Genomic DNA, 18,660 nt, shown 5'->3' on the forward strand with positions numbered 1-18,660 from the left:
TCCCAACGTCCTGTGAGATTACAGTATTTTCAACAAGTTTCACAATGAGGCCGTGGCACACGTGGAGGAAAACCGTGTGAAATTGGGTGAATCACACCACGTTTCCAAACGGCACCAAAAAAATGTATCTTGCTGAAAGAGCTTAATTACCTCTCAGGAGTCGCTTCTGATTGGTCAACTGCAGCCGAAAAATTGTATAAAATATGGAGAGCAGAGGTATGCTGAGGTATCGTACCATTCTGAATACACACGTCTTCCAGCTTCAGGAGGTGAGGACCATCATCCACAACATCGTCTTTGACCGTTTGTGTGACATTTTGTAACGTTTTTCTTTTCATTTCCCAGCCAGATCCCAGGACCATCATGAAGATCACGTTGATGTTTGTTGCTGTGTGCTTCATCGCACTCGCCTGTGCTGTTCCTGTAAGTACTGACCTTCACATCAATGCTTCTGTTTTCGAGCTGCTGCTCAGATTTCTGTTCCGTTTCCGCAGGTTGAAGATGAGCACGAACGGGAGAAGCGCTCATCCAGCGAAGAGGTTAGTAAACAAAGCAGATATTCATTATTTCATTGAAAGAAAAGTACTAACTGTGTAAATATCTGTGTTTCCAGTCCTATAGAGGAGGAGGACAGTACATGCCGTCCTTCATCCCATACAACATGAACCCCGGCGGCTCCAACAGCATGCAGAACATTCTGTACACACTGCTGTTAGCTCGCCTGCTCACTCCACCTGCCCCGGCTCCTGCCCCTCCCGCCACTCCCCCGAAAACAAAATAAAGCCAATAAGTCAAATAAGCTCTCTGTTATTTACCCTTCATGTTCTGTCTGATTATTATTACAAATAAAGAGAGATTCTGATGATCTGCGTGTGATATTTTGGTTTTTTGGAGTGTTTTTTACACCACGCCGCTGTTCAAAGTACAAAAAACTATTTCTTTATTTAATGTAGAATATTAAAAGAGAATGACAGAAAAAAAAGAGCCGTCTGTGCTGCATCAAGTGCTTTTCTATGTGAATGAATGCGGAAGTCAAAGTGTTCACTGGATCATGTGATCAGTCAAGTCAAGTCAAGTTTATTTCTATAGCGCTTTTCACAACAGACATTGTCTCAAAGCAGCTTTACAGAAATCAACAGTCAGGGTGAATGGTGTGCATCTATCCCTGATGAGCAAGCCATGGCGACTGATCAGTACAATGAGTTCTGTTCACACTGCAATATATCAGCGATATCCAGGAGCTCCAGATGTGTTAGTGTTCATTTATTTACCATATTTAGTGGTTTTATAGCAGTGTTTCTTTATATAGTTTATTATGCCTGGTATATACATATATTCAATTATAATTAGATATAAAATCATTTTTATAGACTGAAAACAAATCTTTAACAAAAACATAATACAATTCGGCAAAAGTATTGGGGCACCTGACTTTTCCAGCCAGTTTAGGTTCTGGAGTGGCATCTAAATGGTTAAAGTTCTGGGTTACTGGGTTAACACACGGTGTGAGTGTGGAAGTGATTGGTTTATATAGGAGTTGGTGATGAGTGCCAAACGAGAGTCAGGTGTGTGTAATCACTACACCGGTGATGAGCTCCGTGCGGGCGGGGCACGCAAGGGAGAAAAAGCAGGGAGCTTCCTGACAGTTTTTAATATTTCTAATATAAAAGACAGATTTTATATATTTTATTAATATTATTACTAAATATTATTTTATGAAACTGTTTTACTGAATATTACAGCAGTGTGTGTAGCAGAAGCTCTGTACTGAAATATGTCCTGCTAAAAAAATCTACACGTAATTTACCTTCAATTTATTTTATTTATTGATTTATTACACACTGCATTATTGATGTAAACTACATTATTTACATCATGTACTATAATAAAACTCCTGTTTATACAATGCAGTTTGCTGAAACGAATGTCGTCTGTGATGTCATTCCTCAAAACAAAGCCACAACGAGATGTTTCCGAAGCCCGGATTCTCTCTAAATTAACATTTTTGAAACCACTTGTTTATTACTGCACTCAAAAATAAGTTTTAAACAATTTTTTTGCGTCTGTGATATTGAATTATACTATTTTCCCCAGTGTTTTTTCTTATTTATTCATTTATTTATTTGTTTGTTTGTTTGTTTGTTTGTTTATTCGTTTGTCTTTTTTTATTTACTTTAATTTATTGTTTAATTTTTTTCCCTGAAAAGCACAAATTCCCAAACACAATCTCCTCCTGTGGAGAACCAATCGAGAAGAACGGATGCTGTTCCAGCTCTAAAAGCAGGACAAGATAATTAACGGTGGCCCAGAATTCTGGAATTGGATGTTCAGTCACCATATCATATAAATAATACGCTATACAGACAAAATTTTGTAGACACCTGAGCAGAAGATCTGCTTTTTGAACATCCCAGTCCACATTTGCTGTTATAATGACTTCCACTCTTCTGAGAAGATGTTCCACTAGATTTTGTAATGTGCTTCCAATTCTATGGAATTCAATAATTCCAGCATTCTAATGTGTCCTAGTGTTTAATAGGGTTGAAGTCAGTGTTCAATATCAGAACATCTTCTACTCCAGCCCATGATATGTAGATGCTATAGAGCTGGAACTGGTTTGTATCTTCTAGTTCAAGTAAAGGGAAAATTTCAAGATCCAGTATCCAAAGACGTCTGATACGAGTGTGTAACTTTAACAGTTTGGAGAAGAACCACATATGGATATATGGTCAGGTTTCCCAATACCTTGTTGTTTTTGTTGCTCTAAATTAATATGTTTATTTCTAAACACCAGCACTCCTGTAAACATCTGTCCCAACGTCCTGTGAGATTACAGTATTTTCAACAAGTTTCACAATGAGGCCGTGACACACGTGGAGGAAAACCGTGTGAAATTGGGTGAATCACACCACGTTTCCAAACGGCACCAAAAAAATGTATCTTGCTGAAAGAGCTGAATCACCTCTCAGGAGTCGCTTCTGATTGGTCAACTGCAGCCGGAAAAATGGTATAAAATATGGAGAGCAGAGGTATGTTGAGGTATCGTACCATTCTAAATACACACATCTTCCAGCTTCAGGAGGTGAGGACCATCATCCACAACATCGTCTTTGACCGTTTGTGTGACATTTTGTAACGTTTTTCTTTTCATTTCCCAGCCAGATCCCAGGACCATCATGAAGATCGCGTTGGTGTTCGTTGCTGTGTGCTTCATCGCACTCGCCTGTGCTGTTCCTGTAAGTACTGACCTTCACATCAATGCTTCTGTTTTCGAGCTCCTGCTCAGATTTCTGTTCCGTTTCCGCAGGTTGAAGATGAGCACGAACGGGAGAAGCGCTCGTCCAGCGGCGAGGTTAGTAAACAAAGCAGATCGAATAAAGTTTATTTCATTGAAAGAAAAGTACTAACTGTGTAAATATCTGTGTTTCCAGTCCTATAGAGGAGGAGGACAGTACATGCCGTCCTTCATCCCATACAACATGAACCCCGGCGGCTCCAACAGCATGCAGAACATTCTGTACACACTGCTGTTAGCTCGCCTGCTCACTCCACCTGCCCCGGCTCCTGCCCCTCCCGCCACTCCCCCGAAAACAAAATAAAGCCAATAAGTCAAATAAGCTCTCTGTTATTTACCCTTCATGTTCTGTCTGATTATTATTACAAATAAAGAGAGATTCTGCTGATCTGCGTGTGATATTTTGGTTTTTGGAGTGTTTTTTACACCATGCCGCTGTTAAAAGTACTAAAAACTATTTCTTTATTTAATGTAGAATATTAAAAGAGCGTGACAGAAAAAAAAGAGCCGTCTGTGCTGCATCAAGTGCTTTTCTATGTGAATGAATGCGGAAGTCAAAGTGTTCACTGGATCATGTGATCAGTACAATCAGTTCTGTTCACACTGCAATATATCAGCGATATCCAGGAGCTCCAGATGTTTCACTGTTTATTTATTTACCATATTTAGTAGTTTTATAGCAGTCTTTCTTTATATAGTTTGTTATGCCTGGTATATATATATATATATATATATATATATATATATATATATATATATATATATATATATATACAATGAGTAAAATAAGTATTTGAACACCCTACAATTTTGCAAGTTCTCCCACTTAGAAATCATGGAGGGGTCTGAAATTGTTATCGTAGGTGCATGTCCACTGTGAGAGACATAAAAAAAAAAATCCACACTATATGATCACAATATATGATTATTAAACTATTTATTTGTATGATACAGCTGCAAATAAGTATTTGAACACCTGTCTATCAGCTAGAATTCTGACCCTCAAAGACCTGTTAGTCTGCCTTTAAAATGTCCACCTCCACTACATTTATTATCCTAAATTAGATGCACCTGTTTGAGGTCATTAGCTGCATAAAGACACCTGTCCACCCCATACAATCAGTGAGAATCCAACTACTAACATGGCCAAGACCAAAGAGCTGTCCAAAGACACTAGAGACAAAATTGTACACCTCCACAAGGCTGGAAAGGGCTACGGGGAAATTGCCAAGCAGCTTGGTGAAAAAAGGTCCACTGTTGGAGCAATCATTAGAAAATGGAAGAAGCTAAACATGACTGTCAATCTCCTCGGACTGGGGCTCCATGCAAGATCTCACCGTGGGGTCTCAATGATCCTAAGGAAGGTGAGAAATCAGCTCAGAACTACACGGGAGGAGCTGGTCAATGACCTGAAAAGAGCTGGGACCACCGTTTCCAAGGTTACTGTTGGTAATACACTAAGACGTCATGGTTTGAAATCATGCATGGCACGGAAGGTTCCCCTGCTTAAACCAGCACATGTCCAGGCACGTCTTAAGTTTGCCAATGACCATTTGGATGATCCAGAGGAGTCATGGGAGAAAGTCATGTGGTCAGATGAGACCAAAATAGAACTTTTGGGTCATAATTCCACTAAACGTGTTTGGAGGAAGAAGAATGATGAGTACCATCCCAAGAACACCATCCCTACTGTGAAGCATGGGGGTGGTAGCATCGTGCTTTGGGGGTGTTTTTCTGCACATGGGACAGGGCGACTGCACTGTATTAAGGAGAGGATGACCGGGGCCATGTGTTGCGAGATTTTGGGGAACAACCTCCTTCCCTCAGTTAGAGCATTGAAGATGGGTCGAGGCTGGGTCTTCCAACATGACAATGACCAAGCACACAGCCAGGATAACCAAGGAGTGGCTCTGTAAGAAGCATATCAAGGTTCTGGCGTGGCCTAGCCAGTCTCCAGACCTAAACCCAATAGAGAACCTTGGAGGGAGCTCAAACTCCGTGTTTCTCAGCGACAGGCCAGAAACCTGACTGATCTAGAGAAGATCTGTGTGGAGGAGTGGGCCAAAATCCCTCCTGCAGTGTGTGCAAACCTGGTGAAAAACTACAGGAAACGTTTGACCTCTGTAATTGCAAACAAAGGCTACTGTACCAAATATTAACATTGACTTTCTCAGGTGTTCAAATACTTATTTGCAGCTGTATCATACAAATAAATAGTTTAAAAATCATATATTGTGATTTCTGGATTTTTTTTTAGATTATGTCTCTCACAGTGGACATGCACCTACGATGACAATTTCAGACAATTTCATGATTTCTAAGTGGGAGAACTTGCAAAATAACAGGGTGTTCAAATACTTATTTTCCTCACTGTATATATAATTCAATTATAATTAGATATAAAAATCATTTTTATAGACTGAATACAAATCTTTAACAAATACATACTACTACGGGCAAAAAGTATTGGGACACCTGACTTTTCCAGCCATATGAGGTTCTGGAGTGGCAACTAAATGGTTAAGGTTTTGGGTTACTGATCAGAAGGTCAGAAGGTCAAGTCCCAGCAGTGCCAAGCTGCCCCTGCTGAGCCCTTGAGCAAGATCCTTGCTGTTGCTTTTGGCTGATCCTGCACTCTGACCCTCAGCTTCCTAACACTGAGATTTGCAAAGAAAGATTTTCACTGTGTTTATAGTTTATATGTTCGTTCTTTTCCAAACTGTTACCGCAAACATGTACACACAACTGTACAGGACATCTTTAGAATGAAAATATCCCTGCACTTCAACTAGGAGACTCAAACCTTCTCCAGCTCTGACCCCGAAGATCTGCTTTCCATGAGTTGGAAATGTGTAGATCTCCCACTATAGAGCTCCAACCCTGTAGGGATGAATGTGAACGCCGAATGCACCCCAGGCCTCCTCACTTCACCTCAGCTACATCAGTACATGACTTTACTAACACACATCCTTGTGGAGGAATGAATCTCACACAAATCTTTACAAAATCTAGTGGAACGTCTTCCGAGAAGAGTGAAGCTTATTATAGGAGTAAATGTGGGATGTTCAAAAAGACTTATGATCAGGTGTCCACATACTTTTGCCAACATGGTCGATGCTACTAATGTGGCAATAATGATTTGTTTTAAACAATTCCAGTGTTTCATCATCTTCAGGGTAAATGCAGTTTTTGGTTTTTAGATTCAGGGTTAAAATATTTTTAAGCATATTTCTAAATATGAAAAAATAGGTTTTAATTTTAAATACAGATGATACATGTTTATTTTATATAATTCTATATCTTATATTGTACACATTTTTTATATTATATCAGTTAAAGATAAATCTAATGTGTGATAAATCTGTGTGTGTGTGTGTGTGTGTGTGTGTGTGTGTGTGTGTGTGTAAGGAGGGAATAATAATCCTGTGCAGTCCGTGTTTAAGGATTAAAGTCCATCATGTGGAGATTAAAGTGCACTTCGAGTTGAACCTCGTCTTGTGAAATGATCGTTAAAGCTTCCGAACATTGTGACACTCGTGGTGTTTGGCTGTCGGGGGATTAGTCTGTGTGAGGGTGGAGGTTCCTGTAGAGCATCGACAGAAATCTCACACATCACACTTTCCACTCAATTTCATTAGCTACAGTCCTGAGACTCCAATTTTCCTTCAGATTCATGTAAGTCGTCAATATCAGTTCTATTTTATTGATCATGTTTGGGGCTTTGGGAGTTTTCTCTGAGTTTTTTAACATTTCTAATATAAAAGACAGATTTTATATATTTTATTAATATTATTGCTAAATATTATTTTATGAAACTGTTTTACTGAATATTACAGCAGTGTGTGTAGCAGAAGCTCTGTACTGAAATATGTCCTGCTAAAAAATCTACACGTAATTTACCTTTAATTTATTTGATTTATTGATTTATTACACACTACCTGATTGAAGTAAACTACATTATTTACATCATGTACTATAATAAAACTCCTGTTTTATTCCTCAAAACAAAGCCACACCGTGGTGTTTCCGAAGCCGGGATTCTCTCTAAATTAACATTTAAGAACCGCTTGTTTATTACTGCACTCAAAAATGTTTTAAACAATTTAATTTTCCGGTTTTACCGTCTGTGATGTTAATTTATACCATTTTCCCCAGTGTTTATTCTTATTTATTTATTTATTTATTTATTTATTTATTTATTTATCTTTTTCATTTAATTAAATTTCTTTATTGTGATGATTTATTAGTACCACATCAATATAACGAGCTAATGTTTATATATTTAATATTTACATTTTTTATTATTTATAACCATAACCAAACTATATTAAACTCTTTATTTCTCTTTGTTTTTTCTTTCTTTCATTAGTTATTTAATTAACTTTTTTTAATGATTAATTATTACACCTTTTTGTTTGTGTATGTATTTATTTATTTATATTTATTTATATTTATTTGTGTTTTCTTGGTGATCACTAAGTGTGAATGTGTTTGTCAAATCTTTATTCGATTATTGTATATTTGAATTAATTGAATGAATTATAACTCATCATAAAATTTTAATAAGAAATGATTAAACTAAATTAACTGTAAACTGTTTATTTTTGTCTTTAAGATAATCAGCACTCAGAGGACCCCAGGATGTTCTCCATGTTCCTCATCATGTGTCTGATGTTCTCTGGAGCTGTGAGTACCGACATGTTCACTTCTACACACAAACCTCAAACACAGAAATAAAGAAAAGAGTGTAAAGTTGTTCCTGATCTTCACTGTAGGCTTCACACCACGGGCGGAAATCGTCCTACAGCGATGAGGTGAACTTCTTCACTCAAGATCCATCACATGATTCTGATTATTGATGTATAATGTAGAGAGTAGCGTGTGAATGGAGTGTTTCTTTTCCTCCAGAGGATTTATTTCCATTATTACCCTGTACAGCAGCCGACCGGGAACGACTTCCTGTGGAAACTCTTCCCGTGGATCATTCCTGGCCTCATCCCTGCTCCAGGCCCCGCCCCCGGACCCGGACCCATACCCCCTGTTACCAACGGAAACCGTGGAGACAGCGGCTAATACCTGCCTGGCCTCGGGTCTGTCCTGAACCCATCACAGGGAAAAACTCTGAGCTCATAGTCAAGAAGATCAAACCACATTATTTAGGGACAAATGCAGACGATACGATGAGGAAGTGTGGAAGCCTGAAGACTTCAGAACCTCCAGGGGTCAATCTTTCTATTTGTGTCCTACTAGAGTACAATATATAGTAAAAATATCAATATAGCAATTTTATTTGATTATTTTTGGGTTCTGGATTTAAAACCATTTTTCTCTAAATGGGTTTTATTGTGTTTCCATGGAAACCACAAGTCCTCTGTATTCTTCTGTATTTTTTTCATTCAACAGTTCCAGAACAATCCCAATCCCCAAAACACAAGTTAGATCCATTATCTGTGTGTGTGTGTGTGTGTGTGTGTGTGTGTGTGTGTGCCTGTGCGTGTGAAACGTAAAAAAAAAACCCTAACGATAAAGTATTAAACAGAGATTTAAAAGAGGAACGGGAGGAACTAATAGAGGAGAAGAACTTAAAGTAGAACTTCATTTACAGAAAAACTGGATGAAATTTTTGACATCACTCCTCAGTGTAGTCTTACTGACCCTTTTAATGTGTTCCTTTTATCACTGTGTGTGTGTGTGTGTGTGTGTGTGTGTGTGTGTGTGTGTGCGTGTGTGTGTGTTTCGGTTGTGAGCTCAGAGTTTTTGCTGTATGTAAACAGAAACATCAGTTTGTACTTGTGCACTTTTATATCATCAATAAATTTCATTCATTCAGCATCAACACACTGCTGATTTAATAACACGTCTCTGTAACAGGTGCCGCACGTCGTGTGTGTGTGTGTGTGTGTGTGTGTGTGTGTGTGTGTGTGTGTGCAGAAACAGGGTGTGTATGTAATTTAGAGATTTTGGATTTCCCTGGGTGTGACAGACACACACAAAAGCACACACACACACACACACACACACACACATGCACACGTACACACACTGCTGAGTCACCTGTCCATGAGCACACACGCACACACACACACACACAGTTACACACACGTACACACACTGCTGAGTCACCTGTCCATAAGCACACACACACACACACACACACACACACACACACACACACACACTGTTCAGTCACCTGTCCATGAGCACACAAACACATTCTGTTTTCCTTCCACATAAACACACACACACACACACACACACACAGACACACACACACACACACACAGACAGACACACACATGTAACATTAAGCTCCATCCACATTGTTGTCACATATTCGTTAGGAGTGTTTGAGGTTTTAAATAATTATGGTGTGAGGAACAGGATAAACATTAATGTACAGTTATTTTCACTTTCAAGGTGTGTGTGTGTGTGTGTGTGTGTGTGTGTGTGTGTGTGTGTGTGTGTGTGTGTGTGTGTGTGTGTGTGTGTGTGTGTGTGTGTGTGTGTGTGTGTGTGTGTGGGGATCTGTGTTTGTTTCACTAAAGTAAAAGTAACCAGGTAAATATCCATAAATCTTACTCTCAGGTGTCTCACACACACCACTAAGTATGTCACACACCATCATGAACGTCACACACTTTACCATATATGACACACAAATCACCAGGGCTGCCGCACATACAACCTGGGATGTTACAAATACTAATAGGGACATCTCACACACAACACACGCACCACCAGGGACAACACACAGATTTCAACATAAACACATTTACATTTACATTTGGAGCATTTAGCTGACGCCCTTGTCCAGAGCGACGTACAAAAGTGACTACCAGGGACAACACCAGGGACGACAACACACACCATCAGGGACAACACACACACCATCAGGGACAACACACACAAACACACACACACACACACACACACACACACACACACACACCATCAAGGACAACACTAACACATCACCAGGGACAACACACACCACCAGGGACAACACACACCTCCAGAGACAACACACATACATCCAGGGACAACACACACACACACACACACACACACACACACACCTCCAGAGACAACACACACACCTCCAGAGACAACACACATACACACCTCCAGAGACAACACACACACACACCACCAGGGACAGCATACACACCTCCAGAGACAACACACACACCACCAGGGACAATATAAACACTTCCAGAGACAACACACACACCACCAGGGACAACATAAACACTTCCAGAAACAACACACACACCACCAGAGACAACATACACGACTCCAGAGATAACACACACCTGCAGGGACAACATACACACCTCTAGGGACAACACACACACCAACAGGGACAACATACACACCACCAGGGACAGAATACACACCTCCAGAGACAACACACACAACCAGGGACAGGTACTGTATGTATGTGTGTGTATGGGTGTAGGTATGCATGATGTGTGTGTGTGTGTACAGTATATATGTAGGTATGTATGTATGTATGTATGTATGTATGTATGTATGTATGTATGTGTGCATGTAGGTGTGTGTATATATATGTATGTATGTGGGTGTATGTGTGTGTGTAAGTTTGTGTGTATGTGTGTATGTTTGTAAGTGTGTGTATATATGAATGTATGTGTAGGTGTGGCAAAAAAACAATACCGAGTGGAAAACAAACTAACCAGCAAATAAATAAATGCATTTTTATATGTTTGTGTGTGTGTGTGTGTGTGTGTGTGTGTGTGTGTGTGTGTGTGTATGTATGTATGTATGTAGTTCTGTGTTTATATGTAAATATGTAGGTGTGTGTGTGTGTGTGTGTGTGTGTGTAGGTGTGTGTGTGTGTGTGTGTGTGTGTGTGTGTCAAGTCAAGTCAAGTCAAGTTTATTTGTATAGCGCTTTTCACAACAGACATTGTCTCAAAGCAGCTTTACACAAATCAACAGTGATGGTGAATGGTGTGCATTTGTCCCTGATGAGCAAGCCGTGGTGACTGTGGCAGGAAAAACTCCCTTAGATGTTATGAGGAAGAAACCTTGAGAGGAACCAGACTCAAAAGGGGAACCCATCCTCATCTGGGTGACATCAAGAGTTTGATCATAAATCTTTCAACAAAGATTGTGATGTGTTGTTTTGCACAATTCTGAGTGCAAAACAAACAAAAACAAATAAACAAACAAATAATAAATAAATAACTAAATGTTCTTTAATAGCAAAAGTTTTGCAAATGTATATAAAAAAACAGGAGGAAGTGACGTTTGAAAACGTGCATCTAAAAAGTTGTAAAGTTTAAAATAAAAGTTGCAGAATTTTTAAACAAATAAAAAAAAAGTATAAAAAGAAGAAATTTCACATGCAGTGAAAATCAGCAGGAGGTAAATAATCACCTGTGTGTGAGGTTTACACTGATGTCTGCACTTCCCTACTGTATTATCATCATAATCATAACTGCCCCCTGATATTACACACACACACACACACACACACACACACACACGGTGTCTGGCTACTGATCATTTACTAAATTACTATCTGAGCTCAGAAGTGAGTCAATCACACGTAAGAGTCTGAGCAGCAATAAAAGCTGCTCTGCATTCTCCGTCTCCATCCAGAAGCATCTTCAGTTCCAGACCTTCCTCATCTCCTTCTGCAGGACCAGGTAAGAAACCCAGCATGATGCTTCTCCTGTCATGTTCGGTAAATGTGCTTGCTAACAGCTGGTTGATATTCGCAGGTTGTCGTGTTGCTTGTGTTCCTCCGAGACCATGTGGAGCGCCGTGTTCTGCTTCTCGTTCATCTCAGCGGCTTCAGCTGCACCGGTACACCAAAGCTCTGTCTCCTCACTGCGCTCCTGTACTCAGTACTTCTTAGGCTTTCTGTTTTGTAGGCAGATTTATTTTACTATCTAATGTTTATTTTTACTGACATTCTTAAGTCGTATCTCCACCACAGGGTTCCTCGTATGCTCTTCAGAAGAAATGCTTAGTTTCCTTCAATATTCCTTTAAGAATTCTTTAATTTTTCTTTTCACTTTTCACAACTGTGATTATTGAGTACACGTGTGATACATTTATGTTTGATCTCCTCAACATCTTAACATTGTTGGTTCTTCAGCAGTTGTTTGGATGATTAGTAGATCTTATCTAACTCTGAAGGTTCTCCATTCACTTTAAAAGAGGAGAACTCTTTCTGATACAGAGACATGGTGGTGTCAGGCTCTAAACAGAACCATAAGAACCTCAGTAGAACCCTAATGCCGGATCAGACCCACCAAGAAGTCAAGAACTGTTAAAAATGTCAAAAAGTTAGCGTTCAAAAGAAGAAGGAAAAGAAGACAGAAGACTTTATTCAGAAGATATTTAATTCAGTGTTCAGAATAAAATACTAAAATGCCGTTTGTTGTTTTACAGCTCTCCAATTTCTACAGTTTCCTGCCGCATTATGGGAACCAGATGGCCAATCAGGTACACCGCATGACGTCACATGACACGCATATATCAGAGGTCTTCAAACTTTTGTACACCACAGACCAGGTTCCTTCTGAAAATCTTTTTGAGAGACACACGCATGTTCCTTTAGTTCCTTTGATCAAACGAATCTTTAATGTCCTGATGTTCCTCTTTATTTTTATTCATAAAAGAAATGAAGAACAGGTTTACACACTCTGTATCTCCAAACGTTCAGCTGAAACACTTTGCTGGGCCTCTTTTAAAACCTGAGATGTTCTTCACTAGTTTCTTGTTTATCCCAGAGCAGTACAATAGGATTTTGACTGGGCAGGTTGTTCAGTAGATACATATCATAGCTATTTAACTAGAAAAGAATGAATTATTAAAAAAATGAATCCAAAGTCATTATTCTGAATCACATATAAAATATGGGCAGGTTTCATATGAATTCTTTCTTCAATATAATTTGAAATGATTAAAGATTCATTTCTATAAAAATCACCATGTATTTATTTGAAGGCTGTGAACGACATGTTCTCACCGTCACACCTCCAGGCTGGAGTGACCACGCCCATCAGCATGGAGATTGTACGTTTATTTTTGTACTTTTTCCCACCAAACATTAACGATAACAAAACCCAACACGTTAGTGTGTAGACCTACAACACGATGAGACGATGAGATGAAATGATTGCATTCGAGTTTAATCTTCATCATGGTGGTGATCCTCAGTTCCACTTGGTGTCTCACTTTTCCTTTGTTTTGTTCAGCTGCTTCCACCAAGAGGACAAGGAGCCGGAGCTGTGAGTTTATCACTTATTACTTCTTTCTTATGATATCCTTAAAACATTTTTTATATATATTAATATTAAAAAAAAAGATTAAAAAAAAATCTTAAAAAGTAATAAAAGAAAGAAGGAAACAAAGAAAAATAGACATAAAAAAGGTATTAACCATTTAAAAGAACGAAAAAATGTAATCACAGAATGTTTTTCAAAGAAAAAAGAAAAAGAAATTATTATTAATAATAAACAAAAATTGAATTACTCATTTCAAATCTCGATGCTATGAGTATTTTTATTTTCTGATGCAGTTGAGATAAAACTCTAATAAATAAATAATAAATTAGATAAATAAAATAAATCTAATAAAATTAGCTTCCCATGCAAAAAAATACCAGTAGTAACAAATAATAAATGAATGAATAAATAAATAAATTAATGGATTACATAAATAAAATCAAGAAATACAATTCTTCATCAAAACAACAGAAAACTGAGTTTAGCGAATTTGTTTGAAAACATGTAAAGCTGGTAAATTAGCTGCTTTTTTTTTTTTTTTTTTTGGTAAATTAGCTTGTTAACATTTTATAATTGATAAAAAATGTGTACTTTTTTCGAGCTAAACTGCTAGTTTTTAGTGATTTAGCAGAGAATGTTCCTTGAGGCTGAAGACTCGGTGATCAGGATCAGATGTGAGAAACATCTGCCTCCATATTTTAGCTTGATGAAGCTAATATGTGTTAATGGGTGAGGGTTAGGGTTCTGCTGCTGTTCCTTACCCAGGCTGCACTTTAACATTTCCACACCTCAACATCTGATGGTTGTGAGATGATGATTTACTTGTGTAACCATGTTGTGTGTAGGGGACGGGCAGCATGTTTCCCGGCCTGCCAGCGCATCTTCAGCCTGGACCTAACGCTCCCATCAGCATCGAGGTTTTCACGCTTCATTTCACGTTTTTTTATACTTATGGTCCAAAATACTTTCGTCTAAAATTCTCTCCATAACTGAATATTGACTCGAATCTACACCTCTTATTTTTATTGTTCTTATTATAATTAATTATTTTCCAGATCATTCATCCTGGTTTCCAGGGAACTGCAGCAGGAGGACAAGGATCTGGAACTGTGAGTATGAATGAGTATTTATATATAGAGAAGTTGAGTAGTTGATCAGGGTTGCCAGTTTCAGATATTTCACCACTTTCAGATTTTTTTTCTCCATCGTCTGGCTTTTATTTAAATTAAATAACCGAGATTTTAATTATGATTTTATATATAGAGCGTTAGATTTCTGATGCCTTTGGACAACCGCCGCTTTTTTTTTCCTACTTTTTTTTGAACCCCTGATTGTTTTGAAGAACAGTGAAGTAAATCTGGCAACCTGACTTTCATCTGAGTTGACAGATTTAAATAAATAGAAAGTAATCAGAAAGTCTATTCAGTGTCATTCCAGTCATTTCCCTCTGTTTCCTTTCACCAGGCTTTTATCAAGTACTCTCTCCCCAAGGCTCCTGGCAGAAAGAGTATAGAAATCGTAAGTAATTCATCACTTGTACTTCCTGTACAGATATTTCAGATGTTCCTGTGTAGTTTTACGCTTTTATTTCCACTAAACACACTGCATCGTTCCATTTTCAGCATGATATCAGTGTGTGTAATAAGTGTGTAGTGACAGGAGACGTGATAATGATACACTCTGGAAGTGAGCACAGGGTTTGATTATGAATAATTACAGGGATGTTGGAGATATTTCTCTGAAATGTTGTGTAGAAAGAAGTCCTGCTCTAACAGTGTGTTTTTTTGTGTGCATGTTTTAGTATTATCCCTACAACTACAGACAGGGCGAGGTAACACTCTTCACTAATGCATTTTTTCCCAGCATGCATTAGTCACGAACATCAAATCATAATTTCCTGTTGTTTTTCAGGTGTTGCCAAACGTGATGCCGCAAATCCCCAACGTGAGCTGATCTACGTATATAATTAACTGCTTTTAAAAGTTTCAGTCTCAAAGCTTTTTGTGTTTCTGATATTTAATCTCATACATTTCACAGATTTTCCCTTTTGGTTATCCGACACAAACTGGCCCTCAGCAGCAGCCACCCAGGGTAAGACCCCCAACATATACACACTCCATGAACAAAACTGACATCTGAGCATGAGAGCATAAGCGTTGGTATGTTTTTGAGCATCTAATTTCACACCCATTTCCTTTAATAATAAGCTCCACTCTTTTGGGGAGATGTTCCACTAGATTTGGCACACAGATCTATTCAGCCATAAGTGTGTTAATAAAGTCAAGTATTGATGTAGGTGAGATGAAGTGAGGAGGCATGGGGTGCATTCAGCACACACATTCATTACAATTAGGGTTGGAGCTCTATAGCAGGAGATCTTTCATTCCAATACATAGCGAGCAGATCTTCATGGAGCTGGAACATGTTTGGGTCTCCTTGTTCAACTGAATGGAAAATTTCATGCAGCTCATCCAAACACATCTTATACAATTGTGTGTATGATTTTGGAGAGGAAGATCTTAGCCTGCTATAGAGCTCAAATCCTAATGAACACCTTTGAGATGAATGTAAACGCTGACTGCACGCCAGGCCTCCTCACCTTCTCACCTACCTGACTTTACCAACACCCCTGTGGCTGATATACACAAAAGTCCAAAATCCAAAATCTAGAGGAACATCTTCCCAGAGGAGTGGAGGGAATTAGAAGAACAATTTTCACATATAAACATAATCTTGAATGTATAATGTTTATATGTGGAATTAGTACATAAAGATTGAAACTGGGTTCTGTTTGTGTTTCCAGCAGGCTGCTCCTCCTCAGGCCAACGATCCCCTGGTCTTCAACTATCCACCCCAAACTGCCCCCCAGCAGCAGCCCCCCACGGTACGACCGCTAGCTTACAGTTTTGCCACGTGAATTAGATCGGACACAAATACAGTATGTGTATAAATCAGGGATTTGATCATGATTCCGTTTGATTTATTGCGTCAGTGTGTGATTATTAATTCATCTCTATAGTTCACATTATAACTTTCGCTTCTAGTTTCATGACTTGCTCTTCCCGAAAACTCGTCGTCATCGTCATCCGACATTTTAATCCGCTTAGGGAACGGAGTTCTCATTTTCTGTTGTCAGATATTTAAACATGTTTAACTTGTGTGTGCTTCTGCCAGGCGAATGATCCTCAACAGCAGCAGATTCAACACGACCCACAAGTCCCGGCAGGCCAGGTATTATCTTTACTGTGTGTGTGTGTGTGTGTGTGTGTGTGTGTGTGTGTGTGTGTGTGTGTGTAACCATTTCAGAAATTATATCTCTGACCCTTTTTTTTTTCTTTCTGGTTCCTACATAGCCATAAAGAGGAAGGTGGGTTGCCATGTTGTGATGTTTTAAATCATTATTTATTACCTATATAAAATTAGAAATGATAAAATCCACACCTTATTGTGTCCCTATTATTTTTATGCCAGGAGCTTTTCTGCTGAGATCCTGAAGGAGGGAGATGTTCCTACAACCCAAGCAGAGCTTGGAGATATTTTGCTGACGTAATAGTATTTAGTCATTGATGAATGAAGCTCGAGTAAACGTTAGTTTTGTAGAAAATCCTGATTCTAATTCAGATATAACTGACCATCATGTACTGTCATAACACATTTAAAGTCATAATACGGTGTATGTTTGATTATGTAACACCCGTCTACACTTCGCTTTGTCTCTGATGGATGTTGGATGTGTGTGAATAGAGTTTCAGTTCTTTAAATAAAGTAAAATATATGCTTTCATGTTGGAGTTTGTTCTTTTTATGCCTTAAAAATCATAATATAAAAGCATCGAGTACACACAACAACCTGAAAAAGTTTTGTCCTCATTATTCCACAGAATAATTCATGGATTCTGTTTAATTTACTTTATAAACTCAATCTACAGCAAAATTTTCACCTGGAAGATCTTCATTTCTACACCAACTAACCAACAGCAACAATATTAAGAATGAAAACACATTTTTTCAACAGAAAATAAACATGTTGATATTTTACACTAAAACCTTTAAATGTAGCTCTTAATGTAACCTGTATGGACACGTTTGTCATAATCACGTCTCCCGTCAGAGACACGTTTCATTTCTCAAAACCACAAACTTCTTTACATCAAAGAAACGATCTATTATCCAACACTAGCGAAGCATCAGACCTTCAACCTCTGTGTTCTATAGAAACGAGCGCCAGATGATTGGATACACAAGAATAAATAAATATATATATGCCGTTTAAAATGACCAGAGACCAGCTTTAACTCATCAATACGAGGAGGTGAAAAGACTGAAGGCTGATTATCGGTTCTTCCCAGATGGGATTTAATCGGGTTTTTTTCCCAATAACACAGAAGATCATTTACCCTATTGATTTAATTGATTCCTGTGAGATTGCAGCACATTTTATTATTAATATTATTATTATTATTATTATTATTGTGTATTTTATTATTATTTTGTGTCGCCACTCTTAGGCCCTTGAGCAAAGGTCCAGGGTTGCCAAACGTACCACTTTCAGAGATTTAGATTTTTGATGACTTCCTTCTTACTATTTTTGAACCGTTCTTGTTTTGAAGAACAGTTAAACCTTATAGAAGAGGTGGTAGATCAGTGATCGGAGGCCCCGGTATTGCCAGGATGCCACTCTTTGGGCCCTTGAGCAAAGCCCTTAACCCTCTGTGCTCCAGGGGTGATGTAGTGGCTGAACCTGCGCTCTGACCTCAGCACCGTGCTGTAATGTAAAGGTATAAATCCGCTGAATCTTTAACCGTATGATAACTGTGATAATCTTCTGAACATTCGAGTCTGTCGCAACCATGCTGGGGATCAGAGAACGTTTACAATTTTTACCCTGAAGTGGAGTTTTTTTGCCAAAACGTATCATTAACCGATTCCCAGGATTCCAGAGCTGACATCTCGCTTAAGATCTTTGCTTCAATCATCTTTGGCCTGAACCGAGGAACGAAATGAAGCCCCCTGAAAAGAGCAACCACACAAAAGTTTACAGAATATTATAGAATTACGGAAATTGCTCGGCGAGGCTCTGGGTTTTCTGCACTGCAAGCACA

The 18,660-nt window shown here is 38.6% G+C and overlaps 1 protein-coding gene and 1 long non-coding RNA gene across 2 annotated transcripts; both read left to right on the plus strand.

Annotated features, from left to right (window-relative positions):
- Positions 1-6,850: 6,850 nt before the first annotated feature.
- Positions 6,851-8,515, plus strand: LOC124381655. Its single transcript, XR_006924903.1, has 4 exons — positions 6,851-6,970; positions 7,911-7,981; positions 8,071-8,109; positions 8,234-8,515. It is a non-coding gene; the product is annotated as an uncharacterized LOC124381655 (long non-coding RNA).
- A 2,178-nt stretch (positions 8,516-10,693) lies between these two features.
- Positions 10,694-17,342, plus strand: scpp5 (secretory calcium-binding phosphoprotein 5). Its single transcript, XM_046843461.1, has 16 exons — positions 10,694-10,723; positions 11,923-11,969; positions 12,045-12,129; positions 12,721-12,774; positions 13,279-13,347; positions 13,530-13,562; positions 14,405-14,476; positions 14,615-14,668; positions 15,024-15,077; positions 15,361-15,390; positions 15,471-15,503; positions 15,597-15,650; positions 16,363-16,443; positions 16,734-16,790; positions 16,913-16,926; positions 17,031-17,342. The coding sequence occupies exons 3-15, from the start codon at positions 12,076-12,078 to the stop codon at positions 16,916-16,918; spliced, it is 651 nt and encodes a 216-aa protein (XP_046699417.1). The 5' UTR covers positions 10,694-10,723; positions 11,923-11,969; positions 12,045-12,075; the 3' UTR covers positions 16,919-16,926; positions 17,031-17,342.
- The last annotated feature ends 1,318 nt before the right edge of the window (positions 17,343-18,660 follow it).

This window comes from Silurus meridionalis, chromosome 28 (genome assembly GCF_014805685.1).
Source record: "Silurus meridionalis isolate SWU-2019-XX chromosome 28, ASM1480568v1, whole genome shotgun sequence".
NCBI classification, from domain to species: Eukaryota; Metazoa; Chordata; class Actinopteri; order Siluriformes; family Siluridae; genus Silurus; species Silurus meridionalis.

Coding starts and splice junctions, on each gene's coding strand:
- scpp5 (XM_046843461.1), top strand. CDS start 12,076: ATGTGGAGCGCCGTGTTCTGCTTCTCGTTCATCTCAGCGGCTTCAGCT. Junction 13,348..13,529: donor CGCCCATCAGCATGGAGATT/GTACGTTTATTT, acceptor TGTTTTGTTCAG/CTGCTTCCACCAAGAGGACA. Junction 14,669..15,023: donor GAGGACAAGGATCTGGAACT/GTGAGTATGAAT, acceptor TCCTTTCACCAG/GCTTTTATCAAGTACTCTCT.